General features: G+C 44.4%; 1 protein-coding gene across 1 annotated transcript in view; it reads right to left on the bottom strand.

Annotated features, from left to right (window-relative positions):
• zanl (zonadhesin, like) overlaps positions 1–15,785 on the bottom strand; it is a 38,551-nt gene extending 22,766 nt beyond the window's left edge. The window contains exons 1-25 of the mRNA XM_031832105.1: positions 15,659–15,785; positions 13,123–13,148; positions 12,036–12,182; positions 11,188–11,453; positions 10,771–10,855; positions 10,463–10,618; positions 10,035–10,205; positions 9,749–9,846; positions 9,342–9,420; positions 8,681–9,199; positions 8,176–8,366; positions 7,426–7,555; positions 6,598–6,842; positions 5,990–6,138; positions 5,616–5,744; positions 5,326–5,464; positions 4,995–5,136; positions 4,402–4,601; positions 4,077–4,215; positions 3,768–3,884; positions 3,329–3,453; positions 2,601–2,746; positions 1,861–2,004; positions 1,517–1,624; positions 747–916 (exon numbers count right to left, since the gene is read on the bottom strand). Coding sequence (XP_031687965.1) covers positions 747–916; positions 1,517–1,624; positions 1,861–2,004; positions 2,601–2,746; positions 3,329–3,453; positions 3,768–3,884; positions 4,077–4,215; positions 4,402–4,601; positions 4,995–5,136; positions 5,326–5,464; positions 5,616–5,744; positions 5,990–6,138; positions 6,598–6,842; positions 7,426–7,555; positions 8,176–8,366; positions 8,681–9,199; positions 9,342–9,420; positions 9,749–9,846; positions 10,035–10,205; positions 10,463–10,618; positions 10,771–10,855; positions 11,188–11,453; positions 12,036–12,182; positions 13,123–13,148; positions 15,659–15,762 — 3,925 coding nt within the window. The 5' untranslated portion in view covers positions 15,763–15,785. The remainder of the gene's footprint in view (positions 1–746; positions 917–1,516; positions 1,625–1,860; positions 2,005–2,600; positions 2,747–3,328; positions 3,454–3,767; positions 3,885–4,076; positions 4,216–4,401; positions 4,602–4,994; positions 5,137–5,325; positions 5,465–5,615; positions 5,745–5,989; positions 6,139–6,597; positions 6,843–7,425; positions 7,556–8,175; positions 8,367–8,680; positions 9,200–9,341; positions 9,421–9,748; positions 9,847–10,034; positions 10,206–10,462; positions 10,619–10,770; positions 10,856–11,187; positions 11,454–12,035; positions 12,183–13,122; positions 13,149–15,658) is intronic.
• Between the last annotated feature and the right edge of the window lie 205 nt (positions 15,786–15,990).

Raw genomic sequence — 15,990 nt, 5'->3', positions numbered from 1 at the left:
TTGGTGATGTGGACACCTCGACCCGCTCCACTACAGCCCCGTCGATGTTAATGGGGGTCTGTTCAACCCACTTTTTCCTGTAGTCCACGGTCTGCTCCTTTGTCTTGCTCACATTGAGGGAGAGGTTGTTGTCCTGGCACCACACGGCCAGGTCTCTGACCACCTCCCTATAGGCTGTCTCATGCTTCCTGCCCTTGCTTCTATAAAAAGCTGAGCGATGTGGCTGGAGGATTGTAACTACTCTCAAGAGCTATGGATCGAAGAACTGACCATCCATGATATTAAAACCATATTTTGGGGCTATAAAGTGTTTGTTCCCATTTATTTGTTCACAAACATTGGAGTAAAACAAGCTTATATTTTTGGTTTCTGATGGAGTACGACAGTTGAATTAAGCTCTTATGGCATTGATAAATTATATTCTTCAAGAATCAATGCTACATATCTCTCATTTATAAGTCCAGAAATGAATGTAGCAACTGCAGATTGCCCCTTTAAGCTTGCTGCAACATTAAAAGGAATAATTTTACTATTGACGGACAACAATATTTTCTCCGTAACTGTGTTAATGTGTGACTTTGAAGTGGCAGCCTGAGACATGGACTTTTGCTTCTTCTTTCAACTTTTGCTCAAGCTGACACATAATTGTGACCTGCCAACTGTTTTCAAACCAAATTTTGGTCCAATCTTCGAGGGCCTGACAGAGTGTGTCTATATATATATATATATTTATATATGAGACTCACGGCAGAAGTCTGGCTTTCTCCAGGGGTGAACCGTGGCCCCTGCACCCAGGCAGGCGTCAGTGTAGGCCTGGAGCTGGTCACACAGCATCTGCTGTTGGCCCACGAAGCGACACATGTCATACACACAGCTCTGGAAGAACGGAGTGGGGTCCACCAACGCAATGCACTCTCTGATGGGGGAGAGGAGGAGGGTGAGAGAGAGGGGGGGGGGGGGTGAATTTAATGTGTGAGGAAGGGGGGGTTAAGAATTAGAGAAAGAAAGAAAGAAAGAAAGAAAGAAAGATGGGAGGGTGAAAGGAAGAAAGCGAGAGAGAGAGAAGTAAATACAAACACACAAATCCATAAACCACTTTGTTTGTTTTGAACACATGGAGGGAGTTAAGTGTTATGACCTGAAACATGTCAGGGCATGTGAACTATAGTAGGCTTGTATGTATAAGACAATCTTAGATATTCTTAGCAGTGTGGAATGTAAAGGAGTAAGATTGCCAGCCCAACATGTGTTTACCATGCTATCTGGACTAAAGTCATGGATTATTGTAAACAGATATTACAATAGACTAGAGATCCATGTTTGTAAGCACCAGGGGTCATAGCATGTGAGTTTGGAGGTATCCATGCACTTATGGATTAGTGCATGTTTTCACGTGTGTGCATGGTGTGTTAAACTATGTGTTTATGTCTAAATGATACATATGGTATGGATCACGCACAGCAGGGATATGTAGTTGGTCCTGCATATCAAGTATCCATGTGACTCTGTTGCTCACCTGAAAGGTCCTTTGGTATCGGTTAATATCCCACAGTTCTCTGGTTTGGACACTTCTGCCTCCAGTGATGGATCACAGACAGGGTCTGGGTTGGTGTCAGGTTTGCATCTATGGAAACACACACAATTAGTAAACACTTTAAAATAGGAAACGTATTACCAATACAGTGCACAATACAGTTATTACTCCTAATAAGTGCATATAGGATAAAGTGCACACTCAGTTCCTAAACTACTTCCTAAAGTGTGTACCTACATTCTACTACACACATTACTGGGCAGAAATAATCCCGACTTCATTAGTCAGTATTCCCAAGAGAAAATTCCCACATAATTCCCACTCACGTGGCATCCTCATCGTCCGCAGTCTTCCAGCTGTTTCCAAAGTCCTTGGAGCTGGTGACCTGGGATCCATCTGGCTTGGTGAAGTCGTTGTTAGGGTTACCATCATAGTCACCGCACAGACCACACATCCGTTCAGAGTAGGAGCTGACGGATAGACCAAGACACACGACCTTTCACAAACATTTCGCTACACTCGCAATAATCTGCTAACCATGTGCAAGTGACCAATAAAATGCGATTTGATTTGAACACATTAGATTAGTTCAAAGGTCAAGATACAAAGATATACAACCAGTGGATTAAAAGAGAGATCCTACAAAAAATATAAAAATACAAGACCCAATAGATTTGACACCGATATAGACAACAACCAATAGATTATTACAACTACCAGATTATTACCAAAAGATCACTACAGATACCAAGATACCAAACCTCTGGATTACCACAAAGATATCAAGACACAAAACAATGGAGAGAATAAAAAAAAAAAGGTTTTAGTTGATTTTAGTTGATACAGTTGATTGATACTGAGTTGAAACTCCTCTAAAGGCTGAAAGATGTGGAATGTTTGGAACAGAAATGGTTCTAAATGATGTATAAATGTTGATCAATTATCTGCATGAATATTGATAAAGTACAACAAATGCATTGCCCGTACGTACGTAGACACCTAATTTGAGCCTTAAGAGGGGAAAGGAAGTTGCTAGAGATCTACTTCCTGTGTCCGTAGTACATACCTGGGCACTGAGATCTGGGCGTAGTGGTTCCCGTCCCAGCGCACCTTGAGGCCGAACGGTGTCTGCAGGGTGATGTACTGGCCCGCTAGCGATAGAGAGATTAGTGGAGAGGGGTAGTGAGGGAGGGACACGCGCTTTCCGCTCACCTGTGGAGGCAGAAAGAGAGATTCATTCTAGGAAAGTCTCCGCTGATCCGGAGAAAAATAGACAAAAAAGGAGGGAAAAGCAATCTGAGAGAAGAGGAGGGCGCAATTGATGGACAGATTTGAAGGATTACTGGTAAAAATAGACGATGAATGAGATAAAGATAAAGAAGAGACAAAGACAGAGAGAAAGAGAAAGACGGACAAAATGTGTATTGAAAAGGGAAAGAAAGGCTTTGGGTGTATCGCCGTTGTGCAATTTCACTAATTGATTAAGGGAGACATGGAGTTTGAAAGACAGAGATAATTGAGTGACACCACCACATCTGCGATGTGGAATGTGAATGATAAAAAAAAACAATATTTATGGGAAAGTGTTATTACATGTTAATGACTGTGTTAGTGTCACAGGTCTATGTTCATTACTGTAATAGCAAGTCTATTTCTTCCTTCGGACAAGTTTGCTTCTGCTTTGCTCTTGCTCTTTGGGGCCTAGGCCTCGTTACTTCAAAAGCACTGTGACACCGTCTGGTGTAAAACGGGCGTTTATAAATTTGACTGATTGATTGATGGGTCAACAAGTACCAGAGCCCTCCTGCTCTTCATCAGTGTGACGGTGATTCCGTCGACAGTCACGTAGAGCTTCTTCAGGTACGACACTCCAGCCAGACCACGCTCCTCGTTCTTACCCTCCACCGAGAACTGTGGACCTGAGAACACAGCAGAACATAGTTAGAACCCAGAGTTCGAAACCCCGGAACCTAGAACCCAGAGTTAGAACTACATAATCTGGAACCCAGCGTTAGAACTATGTAATCTAGAACTGATATGACAGAGGTAGAACTACAAACCTAGAACCCAGAGTTAGAATTATAGAATCTAGAACCCAGTGTTAGAACTACATAATCTAGAACGGATATGACAGAGCTAGAACTACAGAACCTAGAACCCAGTGTTAGAACTACATAATCTAGAACTGATAAGACAGAGCTAGAACTACAGAACATCATCCTCATGTAATTACCAGTGTTGTTCTTGCAGGCCCTAGCCAGGGTGTAGGTGCAGGTTCCCATGAAGCTGTAGAATTTATCATCAAATGTGTTGTAGTGGGGGTCCCCAGAGATCACACAGTCCTGAGAACCTGGGGTAAATGGAGCCGAGGGAGATATCATGAGATATAAACGCCTGCTTCCAGACCTCTTTGTGTTGTCTTGCCAACTCATATGGTCGTAGCCTGGTCACCTACCCTGACTTCCAAGACGTCAGACATCAAGACACCCTTTTGAGTGTGTGTTTGTGTGCGTGTTCAGACCGTTTATGTAAAGGGACTTACCTGTAGGGTAGCAGTCCAGCTCTCCTCCCTGGACCTTACACTCGTGCAGGGGAGGGCAGTCAGAGGGCTTGCAGGTGACGAAGGAGGCGTCACAGAAACACTTCAGCTTACAGTTCTCCATGTACCACTCATCACCAGGCTGGAGGGACGAGGAAGGGGGGGGGGGGTTATGTTCTTCCTGAAGTGGGTTAGAATCTTAGCAAGTTTACTATGCTCTGGGAGTCCTGGGTTCGAGGCCTGCGAGGGCCGTTGCACTTTCACCGTTGAGTATAATATGTTTGAGAAACCTCCAACTCAGACAATGGCATTGATAACTGACTCTTACCTCGTAGTACTCTCCGTTAGTGTGTTTGCAGCCGCAGGAGCTCTCTTTGACACACTTCCCGGCGCTGAGGATGTACCCAGGGTTGCACACACACCCCTCTGAACAGGGTCCGTCACACCCCGTGGGGGGCTTGGCGGCACATGTGGGCTGGCATGGGGCGGCACATGGTATGTAGTGACTGTTGGGGGGGCATTTCAGAGCTGAGAGAAGGAGGGAGGAGACATTAGGAGGCCGGTCTTTAAAACATGACTGTCTCTCGGGAACAACTTTGTTGATTTTAAAGAACAGAACTGTCGGAGTGTATTGTTTGGTCTTTGATGTGTTAATAACAGTGTCTTCGGCGAGTGAACAAATCATTATTATCATATTGATCATCTTAAAACACGAATATCCTCCTCTTCCTCCTCGTTATCATCGTTTCAATTTCAATTTCCATTTCAATTTCAGTCAATTCGGGAAGTTCACTCAAAATTCTAATTCCAAATCTCTTCAAATGCTTTTCAATGAGGAACAATATGGAATTGAAATGTGCTTAACTTTCTAAATTGACTGGAATTGAAATGGAATTGACTCCAGCTGTGATCTCTACTCACGGCAGAAGGTGCTGTTCCTCCAAAGTCCAATGGTGACTCCTCGGTCCTGACACTCATTTACATATGACTCAATGGCTTCACACAGGATGGGCTTGGCACCGTCCAGCTCACACAGGTCAAACAGACAGTCCTTGAAGAAACTCTGAGACACACACAGAAACATACACACATGGCAGACAAAGCTCGAGGACTTTAGTTAGAGTACTGAAGTCTTGCGTTGCCACACTGCCAGTTTCTTAGTTTCCCACATAGCTAGATATCCCAGGAATTACATACTGTATCTTTATCTAGAGGGCAGATTCATAATGATACAAGTAAGGTAATTACTCACATTGGGGTTGACCTTGGGGTGACAGACAGCAAAAGGTCCGTTCTTGTCCAGTAGCATCCCGCAGTATCCTGAGCTCTCGTACCTGTCCTGCTCATCATCAGTACAGCCAGGTATGGTGATGTTGGGCTGCTTGTTACAACTGGAGGGCGAGACAGAGTGAATCAGCCGTGTGTGCGTGTGTGTGCGCATGCGTGTGTGCCTGTGTGCATGTGTGCATGTGCACAGGTGCATGTCTTTCTGTGTGTCAGTGCCTGCCTGCGTCCGCATGTCTAACTGGTGGCATGACTCACTTCGGATCGGTGAGCCAGCTGTGTCCAAAGTCATTGGGGTCGGGGGTCAGAGAACCATCAGGTTTCCTGAAGTCATCGTTGGGGTTTCCGTTGTAGTCTCCACACAGTCCACACAGCTTGTCCTTATAGCTGAATACAGAGGAGCAAACAAGTTAATGAGCTAATCGCTTTCTCAAGCATTTTAATCACAGCAGAATTATATCATAAACATATCACAACGTGAGAGGCTTATATTTGTTTTCTTTTAAAATGTTACTTTTATAGTTATTTTTTAGGGGATATCATATTGGGGTCCCCAAATCTGTAGGAGGGGAACCTATATGCATAAACCCCATATTTGGTCTCTGCAGGTGTGTGAAGCAGTTTTGACTCACTCCTTGATGACTTTGATATCCATGAAGTGGTTTCCGTCGTATCGTACCGTCACACCAAAGTCCGTGGCTACGGTGTAGTGTTTACCAGACATCAGCACAGACACTCCTGTAGCTGGAGTCAGAGGGATGTTCACGTTGGTACCGTTCAACTACACGGAGGAGAGGAGGAAAACACAGAAATGGGTTAGTGAATGATGGGCATTCCTTTTTTTAAATTCTTATTTTTGTCTTCCTCTTTATGTGCTGTTCTGTGTCTATGTTTTTTATGGATTGAATGCTGTGCAGGAATGGTCCTCCGGTCACTAAGACGTATTGAATTGAAAGACAAACTTTTCTTTACTGTGTCTGCTACTTTCTATTGAAGGCTAAAGGCAAGGGTAAAAAATATGATATGTACTTTTCATACTGTGTCGTCACTTTATATTGGTGTTAATTAGTCTGCGCATATACAGGGCTTCGCATTTTATAAGTCATCTTTTCTATTGCTATAATATGTTTAAAAAAGAGTTTCAAATGTCATCCATCCGTCCCATCATACCCCTCATCTCCCACTCTCTTTCTCTGGACCCCCCCCCCCCCCCCCATCTCTCAATCCATCTTTCTCTCACCTGCACGGTGCCTCCCTTGAGCACGGAGATCTTCACCCCGCGCACGTACACGTGCACAGCCTTCAGGTAGGAGATGGTTGGTAGGTTATAGCGGTTCTCGTTGTCGGCGTGCACCTCGTAGTGAGGCACTGAGGAGTCGTTACAAGGTTCGGACATCAGGTAGCTGCAGTTCCCCATGAAGTTGTACTTCTTCTTGTCGAAGGTGGTGTAGTGAGGGTCACCGGACGCTATACAGGTAGAAGTGCCTGGAGGGAACAATTCATGAATCAAGTAATCAAGTAATCAATCAATCGATTAATCAGATAGCTGGGAATCAATAACAGTCAAAATAAATGTGTGTCCAATGTGTCTAGACTGTGTGGTGAATATTAAGCAGGTGGATAAGATTGGTAATATCATACTACTGATTGATAGAGGTGCCTGTGGGGGACTAGTGATATAAAGTTGTAAGCGGAATTAGTAGTTGGCTGGTGGACAGTTCGGTTGTGTTTACACAGGCAGCCCAACATTTCTATGCAAACTTTCTCAATGTCGACCCCCCCCCCAAAAAAAAAATTATCACTGAACAAATTAATGGAAACATAGCTAGTGTTCAAATGTCTTCCTTGATGCGTCGGGCTAGAGTTGTCAGCCGGTGATGCCTGACATAACGGTAATAGGGTTTGTACTGAGCCATAAATGCACATAATACATGCTCTTTTGTTGCATAGCTAGGAATCAAACAAGGCACAATACCCAAGGGTTTCCCAACGATTCTTCCTCCTTATCACTATTATCGATTCTAAGAACATGTCAAGGTCTCTACACGTTGTGGCAACTCAACCGCACCTTTGGGATAGCATGCCCCGTTGCGGCACTCCTCTGCGGGAGAGCAGGCGTTGTCCACACAGTCCAGAGTGTAGTTGCCGGCGCAACGACACAGCTTGGAGCAGCCGTCACCAAAGACGATCTCTCCTGGCTACAACAACAGGGACGGGGAGAGAGGTGGATTATTAACCTGTTGTTTGACAATAAGCATGGTTTATTTGTGAATGGTTTCGTGTGATTTCCTTGCGTCGTTGGTGCTTTTTAATGTATATTTGTGACGTGCTGACTTGAGCAACATCAATTTCCATGTCAGTGGACATTCTGCAAATAAAAGTATCGTGGTGTTTCAGATATCGCATGGCATATCGCATCGTATACTGGATCGTAAATAGTGTCGTATATCACAGGGTTTCCCAACTTGAACGTCATGGACCACATACTAACTATTACAGATTGTCTCACACTATTGGGGCGGCAGCGTAGCCTAGAGCGTTGGACTATTAACCGAAAAGGTTGCAAGATCAAATCCCCCAGGTACAAATCTGTCATTCTGCCCCCTGAACATGGCAGTTAACCCACTGTTCCTAGGCCATCATTGAAAATAAGAATTTGTTCTTAACTGACTTGCCTAGTAAAGGTTAAAAAAAATACCTCATCATTGTTGTTATCCCCATCCAGACAATAATATCATATTTATATACTATTGCATTGTGTTAAATCATATCGAACATTTTTAACCACAGACAAAAAAAATCCCAGATGGTCTCGTACCTCATAGTAGTCACCTCCCTCCAGACAACCACACATTTCGATGGGGACGCAGCGACTGCCTCTGAACACGAAGCCTGGCTTACAGAAACACGCGCTGATACAGGAGCCAGTGCAGTTAGTAGAGGGTTCCTTACAGCTGGGGATGCAGGCTGGGCCACACTCTATGTACTCAGCATTGGGAGGGCACTTCACTATGGGGGGAGAAGAGGGAGGGGACGATTTGGGGGGGAGGGCAAAAGAGAGAGGGAGAGGAAAGGGGGATGCGGGGCAAAGGAGATAGGGAGAGGATGAGGAAAAGGAGGGTCAATGGAGAGGAGGAATAAGTGAGAGAGTGGGGAAGGGCGGAAAGAGGGATGGGGAGAGGAAGAAGAGGGAGAGTGTTGTGGGATGGAAGGGAGACAAGTGGTTAACATTAGGACTGTATTAATTGTTTTGTGCGAATACAGTTAGTGGTGTTTGATTCTGATTGTGAGAATGAAATCATCTGATTGGCTGTTAATCTCACCTGGTGGTTTGGTGGTTGTAGGTTTTGGTGTTGATGGCCCAGGAGTAGTTGGTCCTGGAGTTGAAGGTTTTGGTGTTGATGGTCCAGGAGTTGAAGGTTTTGGTGTTGATGGCCCAGGTGTCGTTGGTCCTGGAGTTGAAGGTTTTGGTGTTGATGGTCCAGGAGTTGAGGGTTTTGGTGTTGATGGCCCAGGAGTAGTTGGTCCTGGAGTTGAAGGTTTTGGTGTTGATGGTCCAGGAGTTGAAGGTTTTGGTGTTGATGGCCTAAGTGTCGTTGGTCCTGGAGTTGAAGGTTTTGGTGTTGATGGTCCAGGAGTTGAAGGTTTTGGTGTTGATGGTCCAGGAGTTGAAGGTTTTGGTGTTGATGGCCCAGGAATAGTTGGTCCTGGAGTTGAAGGTTTTGGCGTAGTTGGCCCAGGAGTTGAGGGTTTTGGTGTTGATGGCCCAGGAGTTGAGGGTTTAGGTGTAGTTGGTCCAGGAGTTGAGGGTTTTGGTGTAGTTGGGCTGGGAGTTGGTGGAGCTGAAATAACCAAGGAAAACATATGATATACAAAACAACAATTTCAGAAGAACAAATAAACTCGAGGCTGGCAGTTTTCAAAGGTCATAAGACATCAATAGATTTTATACTGTATTATCTCAGATCATATATTATTCCTTACCTGTGCAGGCTGTGATGCATACTGCGTCTATAGCGATGTCTGTCTTAGGGGTCTCACCGAAAACACCAACAATCACAAACTGGTACACAAACACAAGGGACATATTTATCACAACCGTAACCATAGGCTGTAACCGAAACACTCTTCATCAAACAAACGTTCAAAGAAAAGGAACAAAGTTAAGGTTCTTTCAATTAGCTCTTTACTCTTCACAAAATACAACCACATTTGTGCTTCTAGGAGGAAGGGTTGAAAACCAGATTCAAGATCAACATGCCTTTGAAAGCAAAGTCTTTTTGGTCTCTCCCCCCAGTTCTAAAGCTATTTTGGACCCCAGCAAGACTAGCGGTCTTCAAGCTGCCATTTTATGGGGATCCAAATAAAGAATAAAACCCTACTAGGTTTACCTGCATGTCACCTGAGCCAAGGTAGCGTATGTCTGCAGGCTTCCAGCTCTGGCCCTGGTTCCCTGTCAATGAGAAGATGGGGGCTCCAAGGTTTCCTCCTGGGGGGGGGGGGGGGGGGGGGGGGGGTTCAGTTTGGTTTCGGTTACTGGTCCAACAATCTTGACTGCTAGGCTGCTTGCCACCTGACTTTGGTCTTCCAACATGGCGCCTGGTGTGGTTGCTAGGTGATTTGTGACAACTGCAACCCTTCTATTATCTTGCCCTCAGTAGGCTTGTTGGGTCTTACCTGCAGTCACAGCGTGCACTTGGAGCTTCATTGCGGTGGCAGTTCCCCACATGTAGTAATGGAAGGTGAGGTCCAGACAGCCAGAGGAGCCGCTGGAGGTGATGGGACTCCACAGCTCTGCTTTCTCTCCAGGGACAGCATATACTGAGTCCATAAGCAGATAGTGGCCGACTATGGAGAAAGAAGACCAGGACAGACATTAGACACAGAAATCTAATAGTGATGACATGATTTGACAAGCATTTTCACACTGTCATATCCACCCAAACAGTACTGGGCTGGCTCGTATATTTTCTTTTCATATGGTCTTTTACAGTACCATTCCAGCAACTATGGTGGATGTGTAACCAGGCCAGTCCAGTAGCCTACAGCTCGTCTCTGCTCTCCTCGGCTAAGTAGTGTGAAAATGATACAATACTGATACTCACAGCCTGGTTTGGAGAAATCATCGTCAGGACCAGTCCCAGGGGTCTCAGTCCCTCCACTGAATTGTTCCCAGCCGAAGAGTTCAGGATTTGTAGGTGATTTGGCATCCCACCCACACAGCTCATCAAAGGTGTCGAAGTCGCAACCAGTAAGACAGGCTGTGGAAATACATGGGATTGATCAAAACAGACGTCTAGACAAACAGAGAGAGAGAGAGAGGGGTATAAAGGGGGTATAAAGGGGGGTATAAAGGTGAAGAGAGCGAGGGAAAGAGAGAAAGAACGGAGATACATAGTAAAGAGGTATGTACCGGGACAAGCTCCCTCACTAATGACAATATTATCCAGCGCTGAGTCACACGAATCGCTGAGCCCTCGCTGTGCCTCAAACACGATCTGTAAACCGAGAGTTAATATGTTAATGTAGAGTTAATATGGAGAATTGTGACCTGACTAATCTGAACACACACACACCAGTGTTTTAGCAACAACTTTAGGTGAAACTTGTTGAAAGCGGACACATATAAACATTAGTGTCTCTGCAACTACTTTCCCTAAACCTATAAAAAAAAAAGGTTTATTGTTGCAGTTTCTGAAGTATGCTCTTGGTCCATAAGATCAATCAAGCCCAGATAAAGTATTTAAAATGTTTTAAAATAGTATTTGAACCCAGGTCTGAACCAGCGACACACACACACACACACACACACACACACACACTCTCTCACATTTAGGCTCTGTCCTGCTGGTTTGGCCACAGTAACGGAAGCTCCAAGCCAGGAGGGGCTCTGGATCCCTGTCTTCTCCCAGACGTTGTCCTCTGAGCTGGGCCGCTTGGCCAGCACGCGCAGGTGGTTCTGGTTGTCTGAGCCGTACATGTAATAGCGGAACTGGACACAGATCTGGGCTGAGGGCGAGGTGAGAGCTGGGCTGAGGAGACGAGCCTTCTGCCCATTGGCCACGTTGTCACACTCATGGTAGATGTAGAAACCATCTAAAAGAGAAAGAACCCAGATACATAGTAAAGAGGTACATACCGGGACAAGCTCCCTCACTAATAACGATATTATCCAGAGAGAGGGAAAAGAGAGAACGAGAGAGACAGAGAAAGAGAGAGAGAGAAAAACAGAGAAACAGAAAGAGAGAGAGAGAGAAACAGAAGAAACTTAGAAAGAAACGGTGATGGAGAATAGGGGGTTGGAGACGAAGGAGAAGCATTGAACTAAACTGGCAGCGTCTGAAAAGGCACCCTATTCCTTATATACTCTACTATTTTGGACCAGAGCCAAGGGGTGCCATTTTGGACAAAGCCTTCTGTGTCTTCTCAGGACACACACACACGTCTCGATAGTGACAACAAAGACAACCGAAACTGACTGGCATCCAGGCTACCATGACTCGTAGCATGACTCGTGGAACGTGGCATTCTCTTGTATCTTGGTTGGGCAATATGAGATATAACTACAGGTAGGTAAATCTCAAAGGAGCTCCTTTTTTCCCCATTACGTGGATAGAAGAGGGAACCAATCATTGAATAATGTTTCAGGTGGGCGTTTTAAGGTCAAACACTACTCACTGCCGTCAGGGTAGTCCCCAGGGGGTCCTGTTCCAGGTGTAGGGGTGGCGCCTTTATGTCTTGTCCAATCACTATTGTCCGTGCTGTCCTGCTGGAACTGACAGAACGGCGTACTTTCCTGGTTAAAGTCACAGGAGGTCAGGATGGCTGTGACAGAGAGAGACGGGAGGAGAGATGACGAGAGAGGGGCGGGAAAGAGGGAGAGTTAGCGAGGCTCTGAAAGTTCTTCTCTCTATAGCAAACAAATCTCTCTGACATCACCAAACGTTTAAATAACAGCAAATACTTGATCTCAACTGGCATCACTGAATGCTAGTTACTGTGAAGAATTTGTGCCAGTTTATATTACCAATAAGGCAAATATCATGGATCAGTTGGTTGATCAAAGCAAATCGTCAAGGCTAAATAGCATTATACCATATTGGCCGTCGCGTGTTGTCCTCACTGCTACAAAGTCAAGGTGGCATTGCGCAACAAGTTGGCAACAGAACACTGACTACCGTATCAACAGTAATGCATTTGGAATCTGCGTTATGAAAACATTATGGAACACTCAGGCCCTAAACGCATCACTGTATGGCACCCTTCTGCGCTGTCTTATAGGAAGGGTATCTGTGTGTGTGCTTGTGTGTGCACGCATGTTTAGTGATGTGATAAGCAGGTTGCATTGTATAGGGGAGGGGATGTATAGGTATATGAAGATAAGAGTAAAAGGAGGAAAGTCCATCACGCTCCCAACGACACCAAATGGCACCCTTTCCCCTATGTCGTGCACTACTTTTGACAAGAGTCCATGGTCCACTTTTATAGGGAATAGGGTGCCATTTGGGACTCAGACTGGATCACGTGGCTGGATAGTACTGACTGAGCCTCTTGTCTTGAATTCTATCATCTGCCCTAGAATAGACCCACAGTGCACATCTTTGTTCTAGCCCAACACTAAATCGCTGGACTCAACTAATCATTTAATAATCAAGCTCTTGATAGGATGAATCAGGTGGGTCCCTGCTACTACTGTCACCTCATTAGTTAGGCAGAATGTGAGCAAGATTAAAACAAATTTGTACTTTTTAAATGACAAACTTACCAGCATCTCTCACTGTTCTTTCATAGCTGTGTAAAAGAAACACAAAACTAAATGAAAACAGGAAATGAAAATGAATAGGTGAATAGCAGTGTTGGGGAAGGTACTCTGAAAATGTAGTTGACCAAGCTACCAATTAATTCACACTGAAATTACATTTATCATAGTGATTCAGGAGTAACATTAAAACAGAATAATATGCTGTGCCCAAATTAGACAACAATCCTGAAAACACAAACTCAAAGTGCTAAACTAACTAAATGAAATCAATGAGAGAATAGTCACTAAAATAGCAGTGCAGATGGCGTTCTGAGTTACAGTTCATATAAGGAAAATCAGTCAATTGAAATGAATTGACTTGGCCCTAATCTATGGATTTCACATGACTGGGCACACTACAGACAGAAGTTGGCTGATCGGCTGTAGCGACTTCAGATGCTTGTGGGGGTCGGAGAGCAAAACGCCATCTTGTACATGAGAGTCTCATCTTTCCATAGAGGGGTCAGAATAGTCTGTAGGCCAAACCGTTCCGGATGCTACAGACGAGTTAGTGAGAAGACCGATCTTCGGGATGTCTCATGGTCTGACAAACACCGCTCTAGCTCTGCCACCTTTCACTGCAGATGCGAGAGTGCGACATCGGCGGATGCATCAATGGAAAAAACATATTTCTAGCTTAAACTGACTGATTTTGATAGGGATTTTTGTATTATGGTAATTAGATTCGCAGGGCCGCGGAAATCGACTCGAACCCCCATACCATTTCATTACTTTACTTATAATGGTTTGGGACACCTGGGACCATCACATGACAAAAACCTTCAGGGAACCATGACACAACATTCCAAGGATGCCCTAAAAACATCCTAGGGGACATCCCCAGGACAAACCGGGAACTAGACAAAGCCTCCATGGGACCATGACACAGCGTCCAAAGAACTTCCTAAAAACATCCTAGGGGACATCCCCGGGACGGGGAACTAGACTAAACCTCCAGGGGCAAACGTCATCCTAAGGGGGCTATAAAAATGTCCCCTAAAGAACATTCCATTGGGACCATCACGCAACATCCCGAGGACTAGTAAAATTTAAGTCCTGAGAACGTCCTAAACCGGTTATAACATGGTCCTCAGTGATGTCCTGGGAACGTACAGGGAACTAGACAAAGGTCCCCCCGTGAACATTCACTTGGGACCATCACGTGACGTTCTTAGAACATTCTCAGAGGCTTAGAGGGTTAAAAAAAAGTTGTGTGTAGTTCCAGTAGCTAGCTGCACCACTAGATGGCAAAAAAGTTATCCACTGCTGAAAGCACTACCAAGAGTTGAATTTAGTTCAATTACCACCAAGCTACCACAAAATGCAATTCAATTACTAGCTGAACTAAATGTAGTTCACTACTCCCCAACACTGGTGAATAGTGAGTTTCAGATGACATTTTTTACATTTACATTTTGGTCATTTAGCAGACACTTTTATCCAGAGCGACTTACAGTCAGCGCATTAGTGCAATCTAATCCACAGTCAGATGAATCATGCATAGAAAAGGTACAGAACATGATCTATCCTTATTCGATGTCAAGAATAAGAAATCATCGTATAAAATACACCCGCAGAGGTTATCTTCGATACTGTAGAGTATAATTATTTAAAAGCATCAATGCATTAACGCATCAAAAACAAGTGGCTGTTTAAAAATCATTCAGAATAACTTGAGAGGAAACAAGTCATTCACAGAACCTCGCGAGACACTAGCAACCAATTATTCAACCATCCAAAGTCACCGCTGTTTAAACCAGTTCCACCAGAACAGACTACAATATACGGGGCGGCAGGGTAGCCTAGTGGTTAGAGCGTTGGACTAGTAACCGGAAGGTTGCAAGTTCAATCCCCCGAGCTGACAAGGTTGTTCTACCCCTGAACAGGCAGTTAAACCACTGTTCCTAGGCTGTCATTGAAAATAAGAATTTGTTCTTAACTGACTTGCCTAGTAAAATAAATAAAAAATTGTCAAGTACAGTCATAGCCATGCATTTAGAGAGCTGGGCCAACTTCTGCATATTGTTCTAAATCTAGACATTCAGTTACATAGCGTTATTGAAATACACTGAGCGTACAACACATTAAGACAACCTTCCTAATGTCGAGTTACTGTTTTGTACACTCTGTGTATTTCCTATGTAATGTTTTAATGGGACCCTAACATGGCTGTCATAGAACGCTGTAGTGTCATGTAAATGCATCATAAAACCTCAACAGCCAAACTCTCTAAATACTTGGCTCTGGGTATACACTATCTGTCCCTCAATGATGTCTTCACAATAAGCATCAAGTTCTACAAATCATCCAACTAAATTAAAATCTTTCAAAAACTTTGCTGGTAAAAAATACTTATCAGTAAAAAATTGACAAGGTATAATAATGACAAATAATTTAATTTAACATTGAACCACTTCCTTCAAATGATGCAATTAGACATCCACTACCATAGCACTTGTTTATGGATCAATATTAAAACCTCAGCCGATCTGTCACTCACCCTTCATCTGTGCTAGCCACTGTGCGGTACCCACATATCAACAGCAGTACACCAATGATCTTTAATTTACCCATGGCTAACATCAGAGTTAGCAGGCTGACCATTCAGTTAGCAGGGAGTGAGGCCGATCTGACGGATCGGGGGACTTTTATACAGGTGGAATGGAATAGTTCAAAAAAAAAGAGGGGAGGAGGGAGGTGAAGAGAGGGAGAGAAGCAGGAGGTGAAGAAGGGAGTGTATTGGAAATTCTATGACTCTGTAACCTGTATACAGGTGGGAGGAAAGTAAAGAGAGAGGGAGTTAAAGAGAGGAGGGAGGGTAAGGGAGTGGGG

This window comes from Oncorhynchus kisutch, linkage group LG9 (genome assembly GCF_002021735.2).
Source record: "Oncorhynchus kisutch isolate 150728-3 linkage group LG9, Okis_V2, whole genome shotgun sequence".
In the NCBI taxonomy this organism is placed as follows: domain Eukaryota; kingdom Metazoa; phylum Chordata; class Actinopteri; order Salmoniformes; family Salmonidae; genus Oncorhynchus; species Oncorhynchus kisutch.
This window is presented reverse-complemented; position numbering and strand designations above follow the sequence as displayed.